This window comes from Penicillium macrosclerotiorum (genome assembly GCF_028827735.1).
Source record: "Penicillium macrosclerotiorum strain IBT 26536 chromosome Unknown utg000003l_segment0_segment0, whole genome shotgun sequence".
Lineage (NCBI taxonomy): Eukaryota > Fungi > Ascomycota > Eurotiomycetes > Eurotiales > Aspergillaceae > Penicillium > Penicillium macrosclerotiorum.
In genome coordinates this window covers 2,100,550-2,125,575 of record NW_026643083.1, presented here as the reverse complement: position 1 = coordinate 2,125,575, position 25,026 = coordinate 2,100,550, and the positions used below count along the sequence as shown (strand labels likewise).

General features: G+C 50.0%; 7 protein-coding genes across 7 annotated transcripts; 3 read left to right on the top strand and 4 right to left on the bottom strand.

The window, feature by feature from the left end:
* Positions 1-890: 890 nt before the first annotated feature.
* On the bottom strand, positions 891-2,512 carry N7462_003647 (WD repeat RBAP46/RBAP48/MSI1 family protein; the record flags this gene model as incomplete). Its single annotated transcript, XM_057075373.1, has 6 exons — positions 891-1,065; positions 1,126-1,611; positions 1,672-2,133; positions 2,195-2,300; positions 2,372-2,431; positions 2,488-2,512. 6 exons carry the CDS (start codon positions 2,510-2,512, stop codon positions 891-893), a joined length of 1,314 nt encoding a protein of 437 aa, XP_056934878.1.
* A 500-nt stretch (positions 2,513-3,012) lies between these two features.
* Positions 3,013-7,272, top strand: N7462_003646 (chromatin-binding exonuclease XRN1; the record flags this gene model as incomplete). The annotated part of the gene is made up of 3 exons (XM_057075372.1): positions 3,013-4,732; positions 4,791-5,635; positions 5,677-7,272. Coding segments are annotated over 3 exons (4,161 nt in total), but the record flags the coding sequence as incomplete, so codon positions are not given.
* Positions 7,273-7,604: 332 nt separating this feature from the next.
* On the bottom strand, positions 7,605-9,519 carry N7462_003645 (cytochrome P450; the record flags this gene model as incomplete). The annotated part of the gene is made up of 6 exons (XM_057075371.1): positions 7,605-8,116; positions 8,185-8,802; positions 8,865-8,933; positions 8,999-9,083; positions 9,160-9,285; positions 9,334-9,519. The coding sequence occupies 6 exons, from the start codon at positions 9,517-9,519 to the stop codon at positions 7,605-7,607; spliced, it is 1,596 nt and encodes a 531-aa protein (XP_056934876.1).
* Positions 9,520-9,929: 410 nt separating this feature from the next.
* On the bottom strand, positions 9,930-12,890 carry N7462_003644 (snoRNA-binding rRNA-processing protein PWP2; the record flags this gene model as incomplete). The annotated part of the gene is made up of 4 exons (XM_057075370.1): positions 9,930-11,751; positions 11,809-12,618; positions 12,688-12,800; positions 12,873-12,890. The coding sequence occupies 4 exons, from the start codon at positions 12,888-12,890 to the stop codon at positions 9,930-9,932; spliced, it is 2,763 nt and encodes a 920-aa protein (XP_056934875.1).
* Positions 12,891-13,219: 329 nt separating this feature from the next.
* aspC (septin CDC12) lies at positions 13,220-16,473 on the top strand (the record flags this gene model as incomplete). Its single annotated transcript, XM_057075369.1, has 9 exons — positions 13,220-13,261; positions 13,335-13,348; positions 13,416-13,458; positions 13,518-13,680; positions 13,795-14,105; positions 14,215-14,669; positions 14,733-14,791; positions 15,272-15,754; positions 15,833-16,473. The coding sequence occupies 9 exons, from the start codon at positions 13,220-13,222 to the stop codon at positions 16,471-16,473; spliced, it is 2,211 nt and encodes a 736-aa protein (XP_056934874.1).
* Positions 16,474-17,988: 1,515 nt separating this feature from the next.
* Positions 17,989-19,628, bottom strand: N7462_003642 (ACT domain-containing protein; the record flags this gene model as incomplete). The annotated part of the gene is made up of 3 exons (XM_057075368.1): positions 17,989-18,979; positions 19,086-19,519; positions 19,596-19,628. 3 exons carry the CDS (start codon positions 19,626-19,628, stop codon positions 17,989-17,991), a joined length of 1,458 nt encoding a protein of 485 aa, XP_056934873.1.
* A 2,134-nt stretch (positions 19,629-21,762) lies between these two features.
* N7462_003641 (Multicopper oxidase abr1) lies at positions 21,763-24,415 on the top strand (the record flags this gene model as incomplete). Its single annotated transcript, XM_057075367.1, has 3 exons — positions 21,763-22,098; positions 22,157-24,300; positions 24,358-24,415. The coding sequence occupies 3 exons, from the start codon at positions 21,763-21,765 to the stop codon at positions 24,413-24,415; spliced, it is 2,538 nt and encodes an 845-aa protein (XP_056934872.1).
* Between the last annotated feature and the right edge of the window lie 611 nt (positions 24,416-25,026).

Below are 25,026 nucleotides of genomic sequence, written 5' to 3'. Positions count from 1 at the left end.
GACGATCATCAAAATCGTATAACATCAAGACACATCCGGCTCACTCAACCAGGAGATGCAAAAAATGACGCAAAAACGAAGTCTAAGCAGCGGCGATATACAGAGAGCAAGAATCGTGTGCCAAATTGACGACTAAACTAAAATCACGTAAAACAATCCCTATTGACCTGATAGAAACCAGCTGGTGGTGTAATAGGCAGGTGATTCCCCTAGCGGACGCAAGAGCTATCTCAACGCCAAGCCAAGCAGATAGAACATCACACGCGCTACCGCTGCGCCACTAGCCCAATTGTATATTCGAAAACTATTATAGATGGTCTATATAATAATATCAAGAAGTGGCCATGACAAGAAAAATCGAAAAGGGAAAACAAATCGAGCCAGATCCGATTTGAGTGGACGACCTGAACTAGTAGAAGTAGTATTATGGTGTACGGGTCTATGGATGTTCTTGTGGTTGTTCGTTTTTACTCTCTTGGTCGCAATTGAAGTCCCACAGGATAACAAGACCGCCCAGCACGCCTCTAGATTACCCTTACCCATACCAGTCCAATTACGAGCATACAATACAAGAGCCGTGCCTTGATCTATATTTGCAGGCCATTGCCATCAATATGCGACATGTCAATAGGGAACCATAATGCATTGTACATTTCCGTGTAGGTAGGAACGAATATGCTACGATCATGCGCCGCAATGGTACACCAAAAGGGCCCAGAGTCCTGATTCTTAGGTAGAATATCCTTTTTTTTTTTTCAGAGTCTCATTATGATCGACCGTAAGATTCGCCTGCAACCAGACCGGGAAAGAAACAACCTAACAAATAAGAAAAGAGATAGAGCACACCAATGGAAGATATCGCAGTATGATTACCATAACAGAAAGCGTGATCATGCCTCTAATTCCTCTGTGGGGACATCATCCAGATCTTTGCCCACAATTGCATCTGCCACCTTCCATACTTGCAACAAATTGTCCTCAGCAGCCGAGCAAAGGACCCAGGGGTCGTTAAGATTCCAGCTAAAGTCAGAAATGCGGTTGGTGTGTCCACCATGCATGAAAAGCCTAGAACAAAGTTAGAAAATCTGGATGGAAAACAATCAGAGGAAGATAAAGGAAACACACAGCTCTGGCGGTCCGTCCTGAGCGTCCTCGGGAGTCTGCTCCTCACCCGCTCGGCTGAGGTCCCAGAACATGATTTTGCGGTCGTAGCTGGAGCTAGCCAGTACGGACTCCTCGAAGGGATGCCACGAAAGTGACTGAACAGAATCAGTGTGGCCTTCAAGCGAGTGCAGCTTCGTCTTCAGGTTTCGCAAATCCCAGATTCCGATAGTCTTATCGGCAGATCCAGTGGCCAGAATTGTTTCGGCTGCGGGATTGAAGGAGATCGAGTTGATAGCATCGCGGTGCTGGCCTTCAGCGGAAGCAGCAGCGCGCGTGGAGTCTGCATTACGCACATCCAGAATTTGAAGCGTGATGTCGTCGGAAACACTACCAATAAGAGATGAATGAAGGGGGTGATGCTGAACGTCATTCACAATGGAGGAGTGGTGAGTGTAGGTGCGAGTGGGTTTGAGGGCTTTATTGCCCTTGGTATATGTGGTAAGGTCCCTAGTTTGTCTTAGCAATCGAGAGCATAGCGGCATAATTTGAAGGATAGCTGATTCTTACCAGAGGCGAACCGTCTTGTCTTCACTACCAGTTGCGAGATGGCCAGCTTCGTGAGGGTTCCAGCTTAAGCCAAAGCCCTCAGCCTCGTGGCCGAGAAGCTCCATCTGAGGGTTCACAATCCCATTTGGTATGCTAGGGTGCTTTGATCGGTCCCAAATCATCACTCGGCCATCGGTACACATTGTTGCAATGATATTGGGGTTTTGAGGTTGGTAGCGTGCCTTATTCACTTCTCCCTGGTGGTCAATTTTCTGCACAATGTTGAACTTGATTTCCATAGCAGGCTTCTTTGAGCCACCACCATAGCCCCCAATCTCACCCTTCTCCTCATCGTAATCCTCGGGATTTGGGGTATTGGCATTGGGGAGCTGGACATGGGCAATCTGGAGATAGTTTGGAGCATCACTGGCAGTATGGGTGCCAATGAGCAGGCGATGGGTGGAGTATGGTTTATCGGGGACTCTGTTGGAGGATTCTGTCAGATATGGTACAGAACTAGCAGATAATCTTGAAGAGAACTAACGCTTGCACGTCCGGTAGCCACTGGGTAGTCAGTGTGGGCCATTCCAGAGCTGTGCTGAGAATCATATCATAGAGAAACGGCGCGTTCTTCTTCCATGTCTTGTATTCTGTTATGGAAAACGATATGTAAGTCAAAACGACCAGATAGAGTAAACAGAAAATTGATCATTTCCGGTACCTTCATTGATAATCTTTTCATTGCTGTGCTCATGCTCTTTCTCCTGATCCTCCATCACAACTGCTCAGCGTTAGTTTGAGATTTCCCGTAGCTCCATAGAGCTCTATATGACGCACCATTCTCCTCTTCGAAGGCGTCCATGAGGTTGCAAATGAGAAATGGGTTCAATGCGACTGAGATGTGACGTTAGCGACCTATCAGCCCAGTGATGTGCCAGATGGAAGGGTAATGGAAGGGCGATGATCCGGCAAACGCGACATTCGGCTGGGAAGCCGCTGACCGCGTTAATGGGCGCCAGCTTAGCCGCTAAGCCGGAGTCGGTAATCATTGTCTTGGCGGTGACTCCCGCGGACCGCAATCTGGTCAAGCTTCATTTCTGCATCTACATTGCTCCTACCTCTCCCTTCCCTGCTTGGGGTTTTATTTACGACTTGTGTGGGATCTGTAGTGTTTGTGTTTGGCATTACGATCCCTTTTCTTCAATCCTTTCAGCTTCGGATGAGTCGTTTCCTTTTGTCGCAACTCTGTTCCTAACTCTGTGACGACTTCCCTCCACCTCACTTCACCTCAACACACCACGCTACGGCTGGACTTGCGTCTGAACGATAATAATTTTTTTCGAATCATTTGAGATCTCCAGGCTTTCATTATGGGTGTTCCAAAGTTTTTTTCGCTGGCTGAGTGAGCGGTATCCTGCGATCAGCATGCTGATCGCAGAGAGCCGCATCCCCGAGTTCGACAGTCTTTACCTTGATATGAACGGTATTATTCACAACTGCACACACAAAGATAGTGACTCCCCGACGTTTCGCATGACAGAGGAGCAGATGTTTATTGCGATTTTTAACTATATCGAGCATCTCTTCGGCAAGATCAAACCGAAAAAGTTGTTCTTCATGGCAGTGGATGGAGTCGCTCCCCGCGCTAAGATGAATCAGCAGCGTGCACGTCGTTTCAGAACGGCACTTGATGCCGAGAAGGCCAAAGACAAGGCCATCCAACAAGGCCTTGAGATGCCAAAAGAAGACCCCTTTGATAGCAACTGCATTACCCCCGGTACTGAGTTTATGGCAAAGTTGACCCAACAATTGAAGTATTTTATCAACAAAAAGATTTCCGAGGATACAGATTGGCAGGGCGTCGAGATTGTCCTATCAGGCCACGAAGTCCCCGGTGAGGGCGAGCATAAAATCATGGAATACATCCGGAACGCGAAAGCGCAACCCGATTACCATCCCAATGTTCGCCATTGTCTCTATGGTCTGGATGCGGATCTTATTATGTTGGGTCTTCTTAGTCATGACCCTCATTTCTGTTTGCTTCGGGAAGAAGTTACTTTTGGCCGTCAGGTTCAGAAAAAGCCCAAAGAACTCGAGCATCAGAATTTCTATCTCTTGCATTTAAGCATGGTTCGGGAGTATCTGGAATTGGAGTTTCAGGAACTAGAGCAAGAAGGTGCTCTGAATTTCCCGTTTGACATGGAACGAGTGATTGATGATTTCATTCTTATGGCATTCTTTGTTGGAAACGATTTCTTACCAAACTTGCCCAACTTGCATATCAACGAAGGTGCGCTGGCACTCATGTTCAAGATATACAAGAATGTGTTGCGAAAGATGGGTGGTTACATCAATGAGGAGGGTGTGATCAACGTGCAAAGACTGGGGGTTCTGGTGGAAGCATTGAGCCACGTTGAGTATCGGTTCTTTGAAGCTGAGTATTCTGATGCCCAGTGGATCAAATCCAAGAAGAACGGAGACGATGGCTCTATGGAGCTACAGCAGAAACCAAAGGAATTGACTATGACATCGGCTCAGAAGGATATTCTCAAAATGGTTAAAAAGTTTGTGTTGAACAGACCGGGAAAGGCATCCGAACGGAGGCCTTTGGATTTTCCGCCTACCTTACCAGCTCGGGATCGTGCGTTTGTGGAGCAACTTGCGGATGAGCTGCGGCTTCCCTGGTCAACCACAGAAAACGAGAGCGGCGATCGATTCATGCAGCTTCAACTGCCGCAATCGCAAAGCGACAATGACAATGATGATGACGACGAAGACGAAGACGAAGAAGCATCCATGGCTATTCAGCGTATTATTCGCAAATACGAGAAGGCGAAGATTCAGGAGATGTCACCTGAGGAAGCACAACAAGCCGCTGAGGCCAAATACGAAGCCAAGTTTCAGGAGTGGAAAGATAATTATTATCGGTCGAAATTCGGCTGGGGACTTGATAATGAAGAGGAGATGAAGCAGTTGACCGAGAACTACGTGCAAGGATTGCAGTGGGTTTTGTTCTACTATTACCGTGGAATTGCGTCGTGGCCCTGGTTCTTTAAGTACCACTATGCTCCTATGATTTCCGGTCAGTCCATACCTTCCGAGTGATCTACTTGAATTTTCAGTTACTCACCATTAGACAGACGTGAAGAAGGGTCTGGGTGCAGATATGAACTTCCGACTTGGACAGCCTTTCCGCCCTTATGATCAGCTCATGGGTGTCCTGCCTGACCGAAGTAAGAAGATCGTGCCTCCAGCTTATTGGGATCTTATGACGTCACCGGAATCTCCTATCATCGACTTCTACCCCCGTGACTTTGATTTGGATATGAATGGGAAAAAGATGGAGTGGGAAGCTGTGGTCAAAATTCCCTTCATTGACGAAAAGCGGCTTCTGGATGCTTTAAAAACGAAGGAGAAGTACCTCAGCCACGATGAAAAGGCCCGGAATGACTTTGGAGTCAGCTTGAAGTTTACCTACTCCCCAGAGGTAAACTTCATTTACCCTTCGTCTATGCCTGGAGTTTTCCCCGACCTCCCAAACTGCCACTGTGTTGAAAATGTCTTTGACCTTCCCGTGATGGATGGGCTTGAGCCCTATAATGGATTGATGACGGGTGTGCAATTGGGTAAGGCGGCCCTGGCCGGCTTCCCTAGTTTGCAAACACTGCCGCATGTCGGTCAACTGGGCTTCCATGGAGTCTGTGTTTTCCAACAAGAAAGTCGCAACGAGAGCCAGGTCATTACTCTCCTTGACCCGGGCAGCCGATCTAATATCGAATTGGCCAAGCAAAAGCTTGGAAAGCGAGTTCATGTCGGATATCCATTTTTGCAAGAAGCCCTTGTTGTTCGTGTCTCGGACGAGCTATTTGACTACATTCTCCCCCCGGGCGAGCAACACGTCGTGTCGATACCTCACACCCCTCAACAGATCGAACAATTCAAAAAAAAGCAGACAAAATCGAAAATTCCTACAGCAAGCGTCTCGGTATGATCATTGGAACCGTCGAATCATTGGTCCATATCCAGCTGCTTAAGGGCATGGTCAAGACCGATGAAGGCGCCACCATCAAAGAATTCGCAGACATTCCTGGTCAAGAAACCGATTATGCTCTTCAGGTTGTGGTTGATGAAGTTGTCAACCCTGACGAGCGTTTCATTGAGCGAGAAGCTCTTCCAATTGAAGAGGAGTTCCCGGAGAACTCTCGTGCCTTTTTCCTCGGGGATTTCAATTATGGTCGACCTGTCCATGTTACCGGACACGAAGGTGGCAAAGTTAATGGTCTGATCGCGGCTGTCAAAGGCAAGGAGCCCGAATTCGGCCAGGAACGCGTCAAGCAGTCCGAAAAGACGTCGCCGTATATGCCTTCGTATGCTATCGCTCGCTCTCTGCGTCTCAATCCACTGGTGCTAGCTAAGATCACGTCTTCCTTCTCTGTTGATATTGAGGGCTCCCGCGTCAATCTGGGATTGAACCTCAAGTTTGAAGCCCGAAAGCAGAAAGTCCTTGGATATTCTCGTCGTGGAGATTCCGGTTGGGAATTCAGCCAGAAAGCTATGGAATTGCTCCAGAATTACATGATCAATTTCCCCGAGTTTATTGCTGGTATCCAGCGCAATCCTCAGAAGGACCGTTATGCTCCAACCGACTTCTACCCAGAGGATATTGCGTCCGTGAAAATGAAAGAGATTCGTGACTGGCTCAAGTCTATTGAGGCAAAGAATTTCGAGAGAGTACCTCTTGAAGCTGAGCAGCTTGACTCAGATATTGTCAAGTTGATCGAACAGGATGCTGATAGCCTAAACACCTCACAACTACAAATGCAACCCAAGAAGGTCCGTGGGGTTCCTCGCAGCGCGCTGCTTCGCCCTGCCGATGTTGAGCACCGTCTGGGCAACCAGACATTCAAGCTCGGAGATCGAGTTGTGTATGCTCAAGACTCTGGAAAAGTGCCAATAGCTACTCGCGGAACCGTGGTTGGTTTGACAAGAACCCCGCGAACTCTTCTCCTGGACGTCGTTTTTGATGCATCATTCATGAGCGGTACCACCCTTGGTGAACGTTGCTCACCATTCCGTGGACAGACCGTCCTCGCATCATCTGTCCTTAATGTCTCCTATCGCCAGCTTATTGCCAGCTCTCGTGCCGCTACGAACCAGCAGACCCAGCAGCAAGCAACTCCTCTTACCGTTGCTGGCTACGGCGTCCCTACTGGTCCCAATGGTCAGGGCCAGCTGAAAAACGCCTCGGCCCCTCCGCCATTGAGAGGCTCCTTTCGAGGTGCTGTGACTGGCCAGGGGTCTCCCCGTGGTGGCCGTGGCGGTTTGAACAATGGGCAGACGACTGCACTTCCCTTCCGGCCACATACAAATGGTGGGCCCCCACGTGGCCCTCGCGGTCGCGGTAGAGGAGGATATCAAAACCGAGGTGGATACGTTACCGTTGACAACAGTGACCCAAGCGAGGGGATCATTCAGAACAATCCTGATTTCAGTCCTCAAAACTACACTCAGATGCCTCCACCACAAGGACTGGACCGTGGACGGGGGCGGGGACGTGGACGTGGTAATGGATCCCGTGGTCGCGGTCGCGGTCGAGGCGCCGTCAATGTAAATGGCCAGTGATTTTATTTAAGGAGGCAGAAGTGTTGTTGGGAAGGTCTGGAGCCATAGCTCTTGCTATTGTGTATATGGAGGCCTTTTTTGTAGGTGTCCGATATTTACTGGTGGTCTACATTGGCTGTCCACTGCACTGTAAACTACCGCGATTTGAAGATTCCCGCTTGTTTTTTCGCCGAAGAGAAGCTTTTATTTCAACGAAAATATGAAACATGGATTTGATGCCATCCCCAAAATTCCTTTCAACAATACACATTCGGTAAAGTCTTATCATAGCAAGTCGATGGGGGGACATGGCGAATTGAATTTCTACTACCACACGAATATTCTCATACCCTTCATAGTTCCATTGGCCTCTTCCGAAATAAGACAGGTGTGCTTGTGTTTGGAAAAATATGCTCCCCGATGCCAATATTAGCAGGCCTCCAGTTACCACGCTCCTCCTCGAACTTAAATTCATAGTCCATGATGATTCGACTGAAAATTGCTTTGATTGTACAGGAGGCAAAGAAGCGACCTGGACAAGCCTGGCGACCAAATCCAAAATGCATATTTGATGGACTTATACTAATGAAACTAGTAGACGTGGATGGAGCCGGCACCAGGTCATTTCTCTTCTGATTCTCTTTAAGATTTCCGTTAGAGATAGTGTTGGGAATAGTCAATATATCTCTATCTGCTGGATCTTGGCACCAACGGAATCCGTCAAATACATTTGGATTCGGGATAAAATTCGGATCTTTGCTAATTGGGCCCGACGGAAAGCAGATATGGGTTCCCTCAGGGAGGAAGAGGCCGTCTGATAGCGTGAAGGGCTCTTTAACGATACGATGGAAAGATACTGAATGGACTGAAAGTTAGAGAAGGTGAACTCTGAAACGGTGGTTGCGTAGACAGGAATGAAAAGGGAATTCCCACATTCACCAGGAGGCCCAAAGCGCTGTGACTCGCGCAGAAAGCTATCCAAACGGCGTTGAGAATCAAATGATGATTTCGTAGCATTATTCCATCCGCTGCTAAGGGTTTTTCTGATTTCCACGCGAAGTGGCTCTTGATACTCGGGCATGCATATCAAATCGTAAAGAGCATGGCACATAGCTATAGAGCTCGTGTGAACGACTGCCAAACTCATAAGTATCAACATATGATGTGCTAGAGCTTCGGGATCCATATCCTGCTCGTCTTCCGCCATGTCCATCATCCACTGCAGGAAATCATCCGGTTTAATGTAGTCGGAGGTCGCGGCAGCTTCAGCGGCGCGGCGCTCGTTGATCATTGGGATAAAAAGATCCTTAACAAATCGCAATTGCTGTTTCATCTGACGAACCGAGGGAAGAAAAAGAGCAACAAATGGTCGTAGAAATTTTGGAAATGGACGTAGCAGTAAGATAGTCACACCAACATTGACTGAATAACTACTCGCCGTGTTGAGCCATTCCTCATTACGGCGAAGGGAGTCCCCTGCAACGACCCGTGATGTTGCACGCGCGATAAGACGAACGAACACCTGATGTGGCATGGCACTAACCCAACGGTCTAAAGATAATATATGCAGTAAGTTTGTAGCGCATACTCGATGTGACAGGAGTCTATCTGACCTTCGCATTCAGGGAGAGCGGATTCAAAAGCATAGCGCAATTCATCGATGACCCAGGGAATCACTCGGCCTAATAAATACAATGTTAGTTTTCAAATCATCTACTGCAGTTTTATAGGCGTGATAGGCTTATACCAAGACTTGGTGTAAGGCGTTTTCGAACTGTCATTGAAGGCAAATAGCTATGGATTATGATGTTGGTATACTCTCCCAGCGCATTCTGTTCTACAGATTAGCTACCTCTTGCGTCCCCGGAGGCCTTGATCGAAGCAAATGGACCTTTTTCTATTACTCACTTCAAATTGCGCGTCTAACGAACTGATGCTTGATGGTGGTCGATGTTTAAGCTCGTCCACATACTTGATAGGCAAGACAACAACTTCGCCATCGCCAGTCAGCATGCGAAATGGCGTATCTTTGTACTAAAGCGGCGGTCAACATAATTCATCAGTCTGACTAGTCCATCATACTTGTGCATAGCCTTTATAAATCATTTGCTTTGCCTTTGGATAGAATATAAGTCTATTGAAAATATTTGGTAGAAAGTAAATGTATTTGACCACGGGAACTTTCGTGAGACCATTGTCTGTCTTTCGACGCAGAATATAGAGCACAAGAAGTACTCCGAGAAGAGACCATACGATTGAGCTAGCCATCGAAGTAGTTTGGGTTGTAAGTGAAGAAATTATGAAACAAAGGACACTAGAGACACCTAGGATTTCGGAGCGAGATTAAGGCAAATCCTTGTGTGAGGAAGTTTCCAGGGAGGGTGGCACAGACTGTCGGATAGTATTGAGCGGTGCTAAGCACTTTTCCAAAGTTAGAAATTCAACAACATCTACATACGATGATGAAAGGGGAAATAGCTGAAGAAAAAGAGCCAAAAGAGCAATTTTCAATTTGCCCTTTTGGGAGCTCGAACTGCACTCGAACTGCACCTGTTGCTCGAAAACAAGGAAAGGCCCTTGTATATACAAACTTTTGGGGGGGTGACTTCGTCTATCCTAATATACAAACGCCGGGCGCACATGCAAAGTAGATATTACAGAGTAAACCTTCACGAAATTCATTCCAGTCCGATCCATTCGCCTTCATTCTCATCACTATCAGCCATCTGGTCGTCCGCATCTTCAGCATCGCTGACTTCCATGGCCAGCAAAGCGGCGCTAGGCTTCTTGTCGGCAAGGACTGGCTTGGAAAGAAGATAGTTAAGATCGTAAAGGTTCTTCTCCGCCAGGCGCTTGAGGTTCTCTCGGATGTCGTCGACAGCGCGTTGGACCGCACGCAATTCGGGAGCGAATGTACCAGAGTTATCTTTGAAATACCGGCCGTGGCAGCTGAAAAGAGACTCAATCCACAGAAGGTTGAATTCCAAATGTGGCGTTTCGTCAGCAGCATGTGCAACGAAGCGCAGCAGACGGGGCAAGTAAACCGTGGGTACGGATCGAACCACGTGCGGAATATCCGATGGAGGGATCGCCTCGTACACGGCACGGAGGAGTTTTGACTCATTCAGCCGGAAAGCCATGATCAGAGCCTTCAAGAATGTGTTATCGTCATCCACACTGTTGAAAGCGGCAGCGGCCTTGGCAGCATCGAGCGTGGCCATGATGGTGGAGGGAGTGATGGTGATATCCAAATCATAAGGATCAAAAACAAAGTCCGTATCCAGGGCATAGATCAGAAGGCCTTCAGTGGAGGCAGCACAGAAAGAGCGCCCAGTGGGTGCAAAATCCACCGACGTCACTCGCACTTCGGGCCGGGTTGTGCGGGCACCGGCGTCGCCACGTTTGGCACCAGGCAAAGAACGATCGATACGATCTTCCTTATCGGAAGCTTCACCAGTCGTGTCAAGTAGCCCGCGGGGGCCGGCTTCGGTGAGATCGCGGCTGTTCAAGAACTCCTGAGTGCCGTCCAGGGACGTGTTGACTGAGACGGTGAACTTTTTGATCAGAGATCCCGTGTTAACATCATACAAGCAAATGTGCTTGCTATTACCAGCGGCAAGAATGCAGCTACCATCAGCACTGTAAGTAATACGATTAAAAGACTTCGTTCCTGCCGAATTGGCGGCGGTACGCCGATCGGAAATAGTCCGGCCTCCAGAAACATCACGGCGCCCGTCAATGCCGCTTTCCTGGATGGCATCGAAGACATTCCAGAATGAAAGCTGGCCATCAAGTGTAGAGGCAGCGATCTGTTTCCCGTCAGGACGAAAGGAGACACTGAGGACATCCGACATCAGTTGAAGTGGTTCGCTAGTCTGCGTTCGCCCAAAAATACTCCAAACTCGGACTGTGCTGTCCCAGCTGCCACTGACAAGGTGGTTCCCATCAGCGGCGAAGGCAAGGCTGGAGACTGGGCCCTCGTGGCCAGAGAGCTGATCCAGCAATTGACCGGTCTGCACAGACCAGACATGGATATCGAAAGAGTCGGGCGAACCGGCACAGACGACTTCACCGCTGGGGTCGACCGCCAGGGCAGAGAACGACAGACGGGTAGGTGCAGTGAAAGTGCGGAAATTACGGTACCGAATCAAGTCCCAGGCGCGGATCGACCCATCCAACGAGGCAGTGAACAGGACGTTGCCCTTCTTTGCAAACTCACACGCAGTTACTCCGCTTGAATGTTCAGTGAAAGTCACAATGCAGAAGCCTGATTTGACATCCCATACTTTGACTTTGCCGTCGTCAGCTGTTGTGACAATTTTCTGTCCATCAGGCGAGTAAGCAATGGCATTCATCGAATCAAGATGGCCCTGTTGCTTGAGAATATAAGATTCGGACTGCCATTCCCAAACCAGCAGTTGGCCATATCGAGATGAACCTAAAGCGAGCCACTCTCCGGATTCATTGATGGTTACAACATCAATGTTACTCTGGGAAACACTGCCAAGGGATTAGCTTTGAAGCTTCGAAGGGGGGTACGGACTGAACCACACATACCTTAACACATGGATTGTGTTAAACTCTGGGAGGTCATACAGCCCAAACAGCCCGTTTGAGAAGCCCACGACCAGCAAATTTGACTTCGCATGGAACGCCGCGCAGTTCACATTGGCTTCGTTTTGCATGAAGAAGTCTTTCTTAACGATTCTCCACCTGGCCTCTGCAATATCTTCATCTGTCTCCCGATCTTTCTTGGTGACATACTCCCAGCGGAAAAGGGCGCCATCGTCGCTGACAGTATAGATCTGATTGTGGTGTGTAAGAAGTAATTCTGGCAATAGGGACTTGTAGAAAAAGCTCGAAACACTCACTATATCTTGAGTCGCATTGAAGAATGCGGCTACTACACCTTGCCGGTGACCGGAGAGGGTAGTGGGTTCAAAGCCGTCCTCGGGGTTTAAACTCCATACCCGCGCTGTCAAATCCTTAGACGCGGTGAGTAAAAATCGGGAATCACTTGACCACTGGATGGTTTGAATGTCGTCAAAGTGTGCAGCTAGGTCGCGGTGGAGAACAAAGGGTGCAAATTCAATCTCGCCATTGGTCTCGGTACCAGGCGTGGAGGGGGTCTGCCACAGCTGGAGACGTCTTCCCACGCCTACCGCAAAATGGCGTCCCGATGGAGAGAATTTGAGGGCGGAGACACGAGATTTGAAGGAGAAATGGTGGATTGAAATGCGCCGTTGGAAATTGGTCAGAATGGCCCGGCCCGACTCGTCGACGGTCAAGAGCAAATTGCCTCGAGGGGATAGATCGAGGCGTTCAATGTTCTTGCGGTGGGCAAAGGGAAGGGTATAGGAGGTATTGCTAAGAGGGGTCAGATAACCAATCACACTCGCGTTCTATGGATATTCCACAACTTCAGGGATTGCTTACTGCACGAGGTCAAAGACGGTGACTCGATTGCCGACTGGCGAGAGCAAGCAAGTGCCGTCGGGCGTAAAGAGCAAATTGCCCTTACGATACACCGTCCCCAAGAGATTGGAGAACTATTTTCCGCGTCAGTCTGTACATTCCCCTAGCACACTTCTCGGGTGAAACCTGACTCAGGACCCACGAACCTTGAAATCCGTCTTCATTGTCTCTGCAACAGCTTGCGGCGCTCCGTCAAAAATTCGGACTTGAAGCATCGGACAAGCAAAAGATAAGACCCGGATCAGCCATAATCCGGTTCCGCGCCTGAACAGGCATAGTGTTGCCACTAACCCCAGATAGGCAAGGCCAGCTATACTCCAGAAAACGAAAGGAGATTCAGGGGGAAGCAGCCAACGAGCAGCTCATCGCCTTCCCCTTTTCCCCAAGGAACTCCGACCATCTTCCCACTTTAGCCCGGTCACTTCCTGAGGGGTCTCTCGTCGCAATTCTGCTTCCTTGACATCCCCTTGCACATCCCCCCCCCTTCCCAGCCATGTCGACCACAGAGACTGCCTCGCCTATTGGCATTGCCAATGTGAGTCCCCTTCCCCGAATCTCCGACACGGCGGGCTGGACCCATGATAGCTAATCTGCTGGTGTTTTTATAGCTCCCCAACCAGCGGTGGGTATTTCCACAGGCAATGCTGTGAATTGACCGAGAAGAAATATTCTAATGGGATAATATCCAGACACAAGATTGTTGCAAAGCGGGGTGCGGCATTCACAATTATGGTTTGTCTAAGCTTGGAATGTTTCGGCCGGGGCCTCGAAACTAATGACGCTGTTCACAGGTTGCCGGAGAGTCGGGATTGGGAAAGACCACCTTCATCAACACCTTGTTCTCTACCACCATTAAGAACTATGCCGACCACAAGCGCCGCCACCAGAAGCAGGTTGACCGCACCGTCGAGATCGAGATCACGAAGGCCGAGCTGGAGGAGAAATTTTTCAAAGGTGCGATATTAATGAACGCCTCGATAGTCGATGAGACCTGCGAGATGTGATGGCTGGGTCTGTTTGAATTAGTTTTGGGGACTAACGCCTCATCCATGTTTTGATTGTTTACAGTCCGTTTGACTGTCATCGACACCCCCGGCTTCGGCGACTATGTCAACAACCGCGACTCGTGGCAGCCGATTATCGAGTTCCTGGATGACCAGCACGAGTCTTATATGCTCCAGGAGCAGCAGCCCCGCCGTACCGATAAGATTGACATGCGTGTGCATGCCTGTTTGTATTTCATCAGACCCACCGGACACACCCTGAAGCCTCTCGATATCGAGGTGATGAAGCGCCTGAGCTCTCGTGTTAATTTGATCCCTGTTGTTGCCAAGGCCGACACCCTCAGCCACGCCGACCTGGCCAAGTACAAGGAGCGCGTGAGTGTCCTGAAGTTGTCTGATATGGTAGTTGTTGGGACTAACGGACCACCCAGATTCGTGCCGTGATTGAAGCCCAGGGCATCAAGATCTACACCCCCCGATCGAGGAGGATGACGAGCACGCCGCCACCCACGCCCGTAGCCTGATGGCCGCCATGCCTTTCGCCGTCATTGGTTCCGAGAAGGACGTCAAGGCCAACGATGGCCGTGTCGTGAAGGGCCGTCAGTACGCCTGGGGTGTTGCCGAGGTTGAGAACGAGGACCACTGCGATTTCAAGAAGCTTCGCTCCATCCTGATCCGTACCCACATGCTCGACCTCATCCACACCACCGAGGAGTCACACTACGAGGCCTATCGCGCCCAGCAGATGGAAACCCGCAAGTTCGGCGAGGCCCGACCCCGCAAGCTGGACAACCCCAAGTTCAAGGAGGAAGAAGAGAACCTGCGCAAGCGCTTCACCGAGCAGGTCAAGGTGGAAGAGCAGCGCTTTCGCCAGTGGGAGCAGAAGCTTATCTCCGAACGAGACAGACTCAACAAGGACCTCGAGGCCACTCATGCCGCGTATGTTTCGTCCTCATTTCCCACTACTTAGTCAGTCATCATAAGTACTAATCTTTCTGGCAGTATCAAATCCCTCGAGCAAGAGATCGAAAGCCTTCAGGGCTCTGGCACTCGCAGCCACGGTCGTCGCTAGGATGGCAATTCAAAAAGGGGGTAGACGAATTTTTGCTTGCTCTCTCCTTGTTTTTTTCTCTTGAGTACCCTATGTCTTGCCGTTCACGCGCTTCGGAGGGCGCACCTTCGCCTTGAGGGGCTGGTTCGTTTTGTTCTGTTATATCCATTTACCGCTGGTAGCTAGCGATGGTGTCTCTACATCCTTGATAATAACCCCTCCTGTATTCTGTAGCGCGGAAAATACAGTTAATCCTTTTGCTTGTTGCCCAAACTGATGATTGCCATTCAAATGTTCAAATATATCTTTGTAAAAAGGTGCATTCTTCGCTAGAATACCAAAAATGAACTAGTAAAATAGAATAGCTAGTCTTGTTTTGGAGGTTCGTTTGGACTAGAGTGGGCTCTGCTTGTTCGGGCCCAGTTTGGCCCAAGTCCAAAGTCCGCAACTTGCCAGCTTCACAAACATCACTCAACCCGCCCTTACACAGGGAAGCAGTTCTGCAACAAACGCCATGCGCTCGAGCAAATTCCCGACACGGCATCTTCACACCCTCAAAACACACAATGGTCGGTCGCATGCCCACCGTCTTCGCGGGGCCAGGAACTAACAGTTTCGTACGCGCCAGGCCCGATCAATGCAGTGACTTTTTCCAGTTCCCCCGGCACCTATGTCCTCACAGGCTCCACGGACCGTGCTGTCCATCTTTCGCGCGCGGTTCCTAGTAATGCCGAAAACTCTACGATAGCGATAGAAACTTCCACCCCTATCCAGCGCTACGAGGCTCACGGCTACGCGGTACTCGATGTTGCAGTTGCCACAGACAACGCGCGCTTCGCCAGCGTAGGAGGCGACCGACAAGTCTTTCTATGGGATGTTGAACAAGGCAATACTACCAGGCGATGGAGTGGACACAACAGCAGGGTAGAGGCGGTCCAATTTGCGGGCGAGGGAGACTCAGTTGTTGTTTCTGGTATAGTCAATGGATCCGAAGACTCGCCCTGTTGGCAGGAGCCTTGCTAACTATTTGCTGGGTTTTTTTTGCATTTAGGTAGTGCAGATACGACCATCAATCTCTGGGATACTCGCTCGAAAGACTACAAGCCCATCCAGACTCTCTCAGAAGCAACTGATACGGTCTCATGTCTGCATGTGCACATGTCCACCTACTCTATTGCTAGCGGTAGCTACGACGGTCATGTGCGCGTTTACGATGTCCGCATGGGTAAGACAACCGTGGACGTTCTCGCACATCCGGTCACCAGCGTGCGGTGCTCTGCAGACGGCAATGCACTGCTAGCTTCTACCCTTGACAGCCACATTCGTATGCTGGACCGCGCGGATGGAAAACTCCTCGCAGCCTTTGCTGGATCGCCCAAGAAACATGACCAGTCTGATCGGACTCTCCTCGGTTCACGGCCGCAACATACCTATCGGAATTCCGAGCTTCGGGTTCGTTCTGTGTTTGCGCAGAACGACGCCATTGTCCTGAGTGGCTCAGAAGCTGCCAAGGGCGACGGATCAGAAGTCGGGGCTGCGGTTTTTGCGTGGGATGTGCTCAGCAGAGAGGTTGTTGCGACAGTGCCTATGGGGGGCCAAGTCAAAGCTGTCAGTAGCGTTGCATGGAATGAGAAAGGAAATTGGGCTGCCGGATGCTCAGATGGTAAGAGGCTTCGCAAGAGAACAATTTGATCCTTGAACCTCTGATTAACGTGGTCATGCTCATTTAGGTACTGTCCGAGTCTTTGGCTGAGCCAACGGGCGATCTTCTCCACAGAACGTGGCTCCCGTGGCCTCCGCTCCATCTTCTCTCAGCTTGGCCCAGGCAGTTTACGGTATCGTCAATAACATCATGCTTGGCACAACACAAAGCTACATTTACCTTTGAGTCGGGGATCTCAAGCCCATGATCTGGATTCCACTGCTGCGCCTGAGGTCCATAGAAATCCAGCACCTTCGTTGAAGGCTTAAGATGCCAAAAAAAGCCCGAGACAATCAAGTCGCTAACGCACCTCAAGATGAATCCTTCTTTGACCTTGCCCTGTCTGTAATGACTGCCGCCGTCATAGCGTCAATGTCTCGGTGAACCCTTATGGCAAATTTCCCCAATCACATGCCTCTTTTGACGGAGCATCGATTGTGAACCCACCCCATCAACGGGAGAGATCGCACCCCTGGTGCTGGATCTGCATATATCCTCATCAAGGATGGGCAAGGCAGACTCATTAACGTGACGATGATCGGCGGCATCGATTATGATGGCCAGTACCTGTGGGCGAAAGCTTTGCAGTATCGGCCAAGCACAATCGCAAGGTGTCAAAATTGTCCGCCTCACTTTAAAACCCGCTTTCTTCCGCATGCTGACCACAATGGTGGAATCGTTCATGGCACGGTCACCGATGGTCTTGTCACTTTGAGCTAGGTCGGCCGCAATGCCACAGCCTGATCACCAAAAGACTACCCAGAAGCTTTTACTCCTCTTCCCGACCTCGTAACTCCACAATCCTTGGTGGCCGATACCTCCGTTTTTGTTGACTACCAAGACTGCGAATTCCTCGGCCATCATGCTCTGCCTTACCCCACTGCGGCTAGGATTGGCGATCAGGGATCTGCACGGCCCATCGTGTTCTGCAGCGAATGGCCTCCATTGGATCTTCAATGAACCTCAGTGGTATCGCATTGATTAACCTGACAATCTGATACCGCGTTGAGAAGTACCAATTGCTCTGACTAGCGACCTTGGGATATCGCTGATTTGAAGCCCCATTGACGTTGCTGTTGTGGATAGCAGGTTGAGTATATATCTTCTCCCTAATTAACTGAACTCAGCTTTGTACGTCTACGAAACAAATCAAATAATTACAGAACACATGGTATGGTGAGGATTGTAAAACAGTGACAATGCCTTGTAAGATCCCAAGTGCATTGAAATATTGACAGGGATCTCGGGTAATTCGTTAGCTTTTGCGAAATAATCATATCATTGATGAGTTCTGTCGTATTCCATGTCGTAAAGCAGCCATTAACCCATGAACAAAACGCCCGGCAAGATACAGTCAATTGTGCTATCCACAAGGCTCAATGCCAATTTTGGCACTGGATAGAAAAGGAGCATCAATAATCTTGTAATCATACAGGCGATGCCTGGCAGCCAACGAAAACAATCACATAACTTTTCCCTGATTCCGAGATTAGGAGAAGCATCCATCAGATTGTGCTATCTTCCGTAGCAGTCAGGATATGAGAATCATTCTTCACCGGATCACCAGGAGAATCCTGCGCCTTCTCCGCTTCCAAAGCATCAATGGCTCTTCGCAGTTCGTCTTCGCCAACAATGATCGTGCCTGCACGTGCTGTACTCAAGAAACTGATCTCCACCGCGTCCGCGGACGGATCTACGTCAGGCTTGAGATGGTGTGTCGTGGGCGCCAGCTGATGCTGCAGAGTGGACTTCTTATGTGCACCGAAAGCCAGCTGAGTGCCGAAGGTATCGAAAAGCTTTGGCACGGACCCGATTACGCCGTCGTTGCTGCTGACCCGACTCGCATCACCACTGCCGCCGCGTGCTGTGCTATTTGTCGCATCAGCGAGCCTGCCCGCCACGCCACAGACAATGCCCGAAGCCTCGAGAGACAAATCTCGCAGGTCCAGCGTAATCGGAATCAGGTAATCCTCCTTGGACCCGAGAAGCAGCCCGGAGCCGTCCTCGAAGTCTCGGGATGCGGACTGGCGGGCAAAGCGAGGCAGTAGCCGTTTCTCCAAGAGCAGTGAGGCTGCCGGATCTAGTGCTGCAAGGGTTAGGGAGAGGAAACGGGGCTCATCGACCAGGAGAACTGTTGTCAAGGCGTCACGTAGGATGCACATGGAGCTTTCTTGGGCGTTGTACTGGTGATGTGCTGCGCATTGGACCAGACGAAGACTGTCATCAACAGATGGGAGTATTTGGCGCTTGCGGAGATTTTCAAATGTGCGAGTCTGGAGCTCTGCGAGAGTTGAGGGCGGGGGAGTGACAGGGGGAACCATGTCGCTGAGCTTGCGCTCAGTACATGGAGATGTTGGGCTCAGCGGAGTGACAAAGGCTGCTGTGGCATTTTCAAACTGAAAGCCACGATTTTCGAGAGCAGAAATCACGCTTGCCTTGCTGTGAAGGGGTACAATGATGTAGTCTGAAAAGTAAGTCGAGATGAAGAAAATGGAGCTGGAGGCGATGTTAGTTTTTTAGGTCCGCACTTGGAGGGGTTTCCTCTATTCTTCAAGTATATGTATCTTCCACGCAGGAAGATTCATGGGATCAAGATACATACATTCCTGCCATGGCCAGCGGACTAGTCAGCTCGAGAACCCGCTTACCAGCTTCCAAACCTTGACCCAGAACCTGCATAGCAATGTAGTCATTCTCACTCACGTCTAGACGAGAGCGGAGCGAGGTGTCGACCTGGCTTAGCTGATTCATCAGGGGCTCGAAGTACTTCTCAGCAAGTCGCCGGGGACAGATCACGGAGACTTCAACAGGGGTGATGGAGACATTTAGGAATGCAGGTTGCCGGTAATCGGTCCCTGGGTCGGACGCATCCTCGATGTCTTGCAGCAGGCCATCATCATCAACATCATTTTCATCATCTTCTCCTTTCTCGGACTCTTCTAAGGGAGCGATTTCATCAAAGATGAGTCTCAGGACTGGTTTGAAGAAATATGGATAGAGCTCCAGCGGAATATGAACAAGCACTAGACGCTCTTCCTAGGACATTAGAAATATATGTCAGCACTTTGAATGATGCTCGCTTGACCAGGACCACTAATGATGTCTCACTCACCAGAAAATGGACCTGGGCGTCAATCATAGTCATTGATTGATCCATTCTGATCCTTCGTCCGGTTATGTAGGTTTAAGGTTCATACGTTCCTGGGAGCCTCAGAAGATATTAGAGCGACTCCGGCAGAATATCCGATGAAAGCCGTCGGTTTCGAGGTTGTGTAATCAAAGAACAATGGGTTCAGCTGCTCTCGCCCGACTGTGCTTTGAATATTCTTTGGAGCGCCAGATGTGCGGCTACTAGCATGGTGATTTGCGGAGGGGCTCATCAATTACGCCATTGACGTGATGCTGCACCTAGGGAGGATGGCGACAGGGCAAGTTGGCCGGGATGGCGTCAGTGGGAATTGGGAGCACGAGAGAGAAGAAGGAGAGAGAGAGAGAGAGAGAGAGAGAGAGCTCAGGTGAGAAGCAAAAGTGACAGGAGTAGAAAAAATAGGATACGAGGCGAATGACTCAAGAAGATTTTAGGAATCACCCTTGGGTCTGGTCAACAGGTCAACAGGTGATAGCAGGTGACTTGGCGACTTGCAAGAAAAAAAGGGTTGAGCCAACGTCCTCTCGAACTTTCACTACCTACTAATCCCAATAAGTCCACGATTTAAGAAAAGGACCGTTCGTAAGCAGTCTTTGATCTTTTTTGCACGCCTTTATCGCTCTGTTCTCGGTTTACCAAATCCCTTCATGCAACCTTTATCTTTCGCACTAACCCACGTCCGCTTAGTCGAGCCGGTTCAGCTCCACTGCTTATCGCTGCTCCCACCCCCGCGCTAGGCGCCGGTTCGCACGGACGTGTGTCATGCATGGCCCATGCTGTGGGCGCATTTGGTACCTGAGCTTCTGGTGCTTCTCAGCTCCGTGTCTGCGGGGGAAGAACCCCTGTGACAAACTATCGTGCCCAGGGCCGCATCTTCAAATCCCACTCTGAATTGCCAATCGGACAGGGGCAATTTATCAATCAACATCTGCGGACCCCGCGCTGGCCGCAGGATCGACCGGGTGCTAACCGGGTCGAGTTGCCTGGGGAAAATATATTGTGCATGCCCAGCATCTCTAGCTGGTCCAAACTCCGTGTTACTGCAAACCCAGCACATATCACCGAAAAATATACGTGAAAAAAAAGACCCGATACAAACTTAACTTTGGGCACATCTGACTACCCCCGCTTTTCCCTTACACTGATACACAGCACACAGACTCTTGAATGGCAACCATGGTACCACTCGGTCAAATGGCGATCGTCCGATAAGAGGCCATGGCCGCTGGAAGTGGAGCCTGTGTGCTGGATGACGGAGGACTGCCAGCTGATACGACCTCGAGATGTTCATTCGCTTGATAGCAATAGACAGCGCTCACGTCTTTGGCTCAGTATCGAAGAATATGACTACGCAAATGTATCTCCGACCAGCTGAAAAGCCCTTGTTGCCCGAGGCCCAGGCCTCCCAATATGAGAATGATACTTAGCCGTACATCGGGTGAATCTATCCAGCTAAATTGACACTGCCGCTGAACACTCCAATGGTAGATACCACGACTGGACATGCTATTACGCCTAGCAGAGGATGAAAATTTCAAAATGTGATATAATGTACTATATCCCTACAACCATGTCGGGTATCCGTCCGTGGGACGTTTGTTTACAGTGTTTTGGAGGGTGGCCGACCCGGTATGCATCCCTTGCGCGCAACTGCCCGATCCGACGCCGAGTCGGGCTATTCATCTGCATGCCAGCCGACCAAGCCCACAGACGGAATGCTTCAAGAGAAAACAAACGTAACCCCAGAACAGAGTGTGCTTGGAGAGCCACGGTATAGGTGGCTATTGTTCTGCTCCTTGAATGTCCGCACTAGGACTGGCATTACAGAAAGCATGGCGATGGATCGAGGAGCCAACAACAGTCTCCCCCTACTGTCGATCGATATTATCTCGATTGTTAAAGGAAGCCGATTTCCGTTTCGCGCGTCTTGGAACCTTTCGAACAACATCGCGGCCATCGACATTCGCTACGCTTCTTTTCATCGACACCCTCGTTTTGTCTTTTATAATAATTCTTAATTTCAACTGCCCCCAACATTGATCCACCAGCCTCATTGTTCGGAGTCGGAGGATTTAATTATCTTTCTGATATTTGGGCCGATCGCCACTGGATTGTTGAATGACTATCTACTATGGGCAAATTTAATCTGCTTCTTCTGGCTGGCGTGGCCGCAAAATTGGCTGCCGCGAAAGATGTATACCTCAATTGGAACGTGACATGGGTCAATGCGGCGCCGGATGGGTTTGAGCGCCCTGTAATTGGTATTAACAACCAATGGCCCTGCCCCCAGGTCGACGTGGAGCTGGGCGATCGAGTCATTGTCGATGTATACAATGGTCTCGGGAACCAGTCTACTGGCATTCACTGGCACGGGTTTCATCAATACCACACTGGCATTATGGATGGTGATAGCTCGGTGACCCAGTGCCCACTTCCGCCAGGACACCACATGCAGTATCATTTTGAGGTGAGGAAGATTGAAATTCCATATTGATTGACTTTTTGCTAATCGAAGGATCGACTAGGCCAACCAAACTGGAACGTACTGGTATCATTCTCATAATATGGGCCAGTACCCCGATGGTTTTCGTGGAGCATTCATTGTTCATGATCCCAAGCCGCCATTCCATTACGATGATGAGTTCACAATCACTCTCAGCGATTGGTATCACCGAGAGATGGCCGACTTGCTCCATGAATACCAGTCTCAAGAGAACATGGCTGCCTTTGGCGGCCACGAGCCTGTTCCCAACTCCGCGCTGATCAATGACTCGAACAAGAGTAAAATCAAAGTCTTGCCCAACAAGACTTACCTTGTTCACATTGTCTGCATGGGAAATTGGCCCGGTCATACTTGGGTCTTTGACGGACATGAGATGACCGTTGTTGAAGTCGATGGAGTGTATATTGAACCGTACGCTGTGGGCAAAAAGATGCTTCGTGTGGCTACCGGGCAGAGGATGGGCGTATTGATCCACACAAAGCCTGATACAACCAAGAATTTTGCCATTTGGGATACCATGGATATCAACATGATGTTTATCTACGAGAATCGCCCTATTCCAGCTAACTACAATCCCAACGTGACTGCTTGGCTTGTGTACGATGAGGCTAAAGCCCTTCCTCCGCCACCCGTCCTCACCGAATTTGACTTTGCGGACGATCTCGCATTTGTTCCTCTTGACCGTCAGGCTCTGCTACAGCCGGTGAACCACCAGATCATCCTTGATACTTTTGACACCGAGATCAATGGGATCATGCGCTTCACTGTTAATAACAAGACCTATCTGCCCCAGAAGGTTCCCACGTTGTACACTGCCAATACCATTGGCAAGGACCTTGCTTCTAACCCCGAGGTATATGGACAGGTCAACCCATTTGTTGTTAAGTACGGCGAGGTTGTTGAGATCGTGATTAACAATCATCACAACAACCTGCACCCTTGGCATTTGCATGGTCACCAATTTCAAGTCCTCCAGCGCTCTGACGTCAATGGTGGCTTCTTCACCGGTGCCTACTATCAGAATGTTTCCCAAACTCCTGTTCGTCGCGACACGATTATGGTGCAGAACAACGGCCATGTTGTTCTGCGGTTTCGCGCCGATAATCCTGGTGTCTGGCTTCTCCACTGTCATATCGAATGGCATGTCGAAGCTGGTCTGATGGCCACCATAATCGAGGCACCAGAGACTTTCCCCCAGTCTGAGGCTGCTCCTCCTCAGAGTCACTATGATGCTTGCGCCGCTTATCCCGACCCTACTAATGGTAATGCTGCTGGTAAACATGGCCTGGACATGACTGGAGCGAATACGGAGGTTTCTATCGACAATCATGGCGCTATGTACGAATCGAAACCTGTTCAATCTGCTCCTCCGGCGCCTGCTTCTACTCCAAAGCAGCCCGAGACTTCGTCAGCACCACCTTCACCTCCTGCTCCCCAAACAACCACTTCCGCTTCGCCTCCGGAGCAGCCTCCTGTACCGAAGCCCACCCACACCCATCAGCCTCCGCCCCACCAGGCACCTGCTCCTGAAGCACCGGCTCCCCAGCCACCGAAGTCTGGTCAGTCGGCTCCTAAGCCCCAATCGCCTAAGCCTGTAGCACCAGCTCCTGAACAGCCTGCGCAACAGGCACCGACTCCTCAACAGCCTGCTCCACAGGCGCCGGCTGCTCAGGAGCCAGCGCCCCAGCCTGTTCCTGATGTGACTCCTGAGTATCCTGCCCCTCAACCGGTTGAAATCGTCCCAGTTTATCCTGTCCCTGTGGCCCCGCCACCACATGACCAGCCCATCTATGTTCATGAGCATGATAGCAATGGCCCGTGGCCTCACCCTCACACCGACAAGGGCCATGCACAAGTTGGCGATGGGCCTCATGCGGCATTCGCCGACTCACAGGATACCAAAGGCCTGTGGCCTCATCCTCATGAGAACAAGGGTCATGCACAAGTCGGCCAGGGGCCAGCGGCCGACTTTGCTCACTCTGAAGATAGCAACGGCCCGTGGCCGCGCCCTCACACCGACAAGTCCGATGCTCAGATCGGTGATGGACCTAACAATCAGCCCATCATTGCTCACACTGAGGATACCAAGGGCCCGTGGCCCAACCCACACAATAATAACGGCTATGTTAAGGAGGGTGGTCATATAATTAAGAATCCTGATGACGGGTAGGTCGCTCGCATTTGATAGTCAGAAGTAAGGATAATTGCTAACGAAATACTCAGACCTCACGACCTCCCGAAGGACTACCAGTACTGGGAGCAGTATGAGCATCAGCAGTAATTCATTGCACTTCAAAAAAGCTGGTATATATAAGCTTTATATGTTTAATGTCTAGAAAAAACCTAGTCGAGCTCTATTTGAGACAATCCTTTTTCGTTCTTCATCAGTTCACCGTAAAATCCGAGTAACTTGGTACCCTTGTATTTTTGCAAGTTAGCTACGAGCCGTTCGACCAAGATCGTCACTGTTTCCCCATGTTCTCGGAAGACATGAAGAGCAGTCCAGCCTGTGGGGCTGAGCGCCTTTTCCGCATTCGGCAATCAGTGTAGTTTCCAACCACGCCTCGCCACGTACCACAACGCAGATGTCTAATATTAAACGAATCTCATCTATTCCCTAGTTTCCCGACTTCTAGGCGACTTCTGAGATCATTCGCACCTGTGATCAACGCCCCAACAATGTGTTTCTGCCGTTTATCGACTGCTAGCTGATCTCGCGACCTGGGACATTCCACGATCGACAGGCCCGAACCCGCATAGTTCAGGCGCACTAAGCAATCCAGCACCGGGTTTGGAAGCCCATGAGCCGTAACTCCGCATCGGGCATAAATGTCATCCCCCTTCCCAGCACCTTATGGATATGCATTTCTTCCGATTGACTTCCGTGTCTGT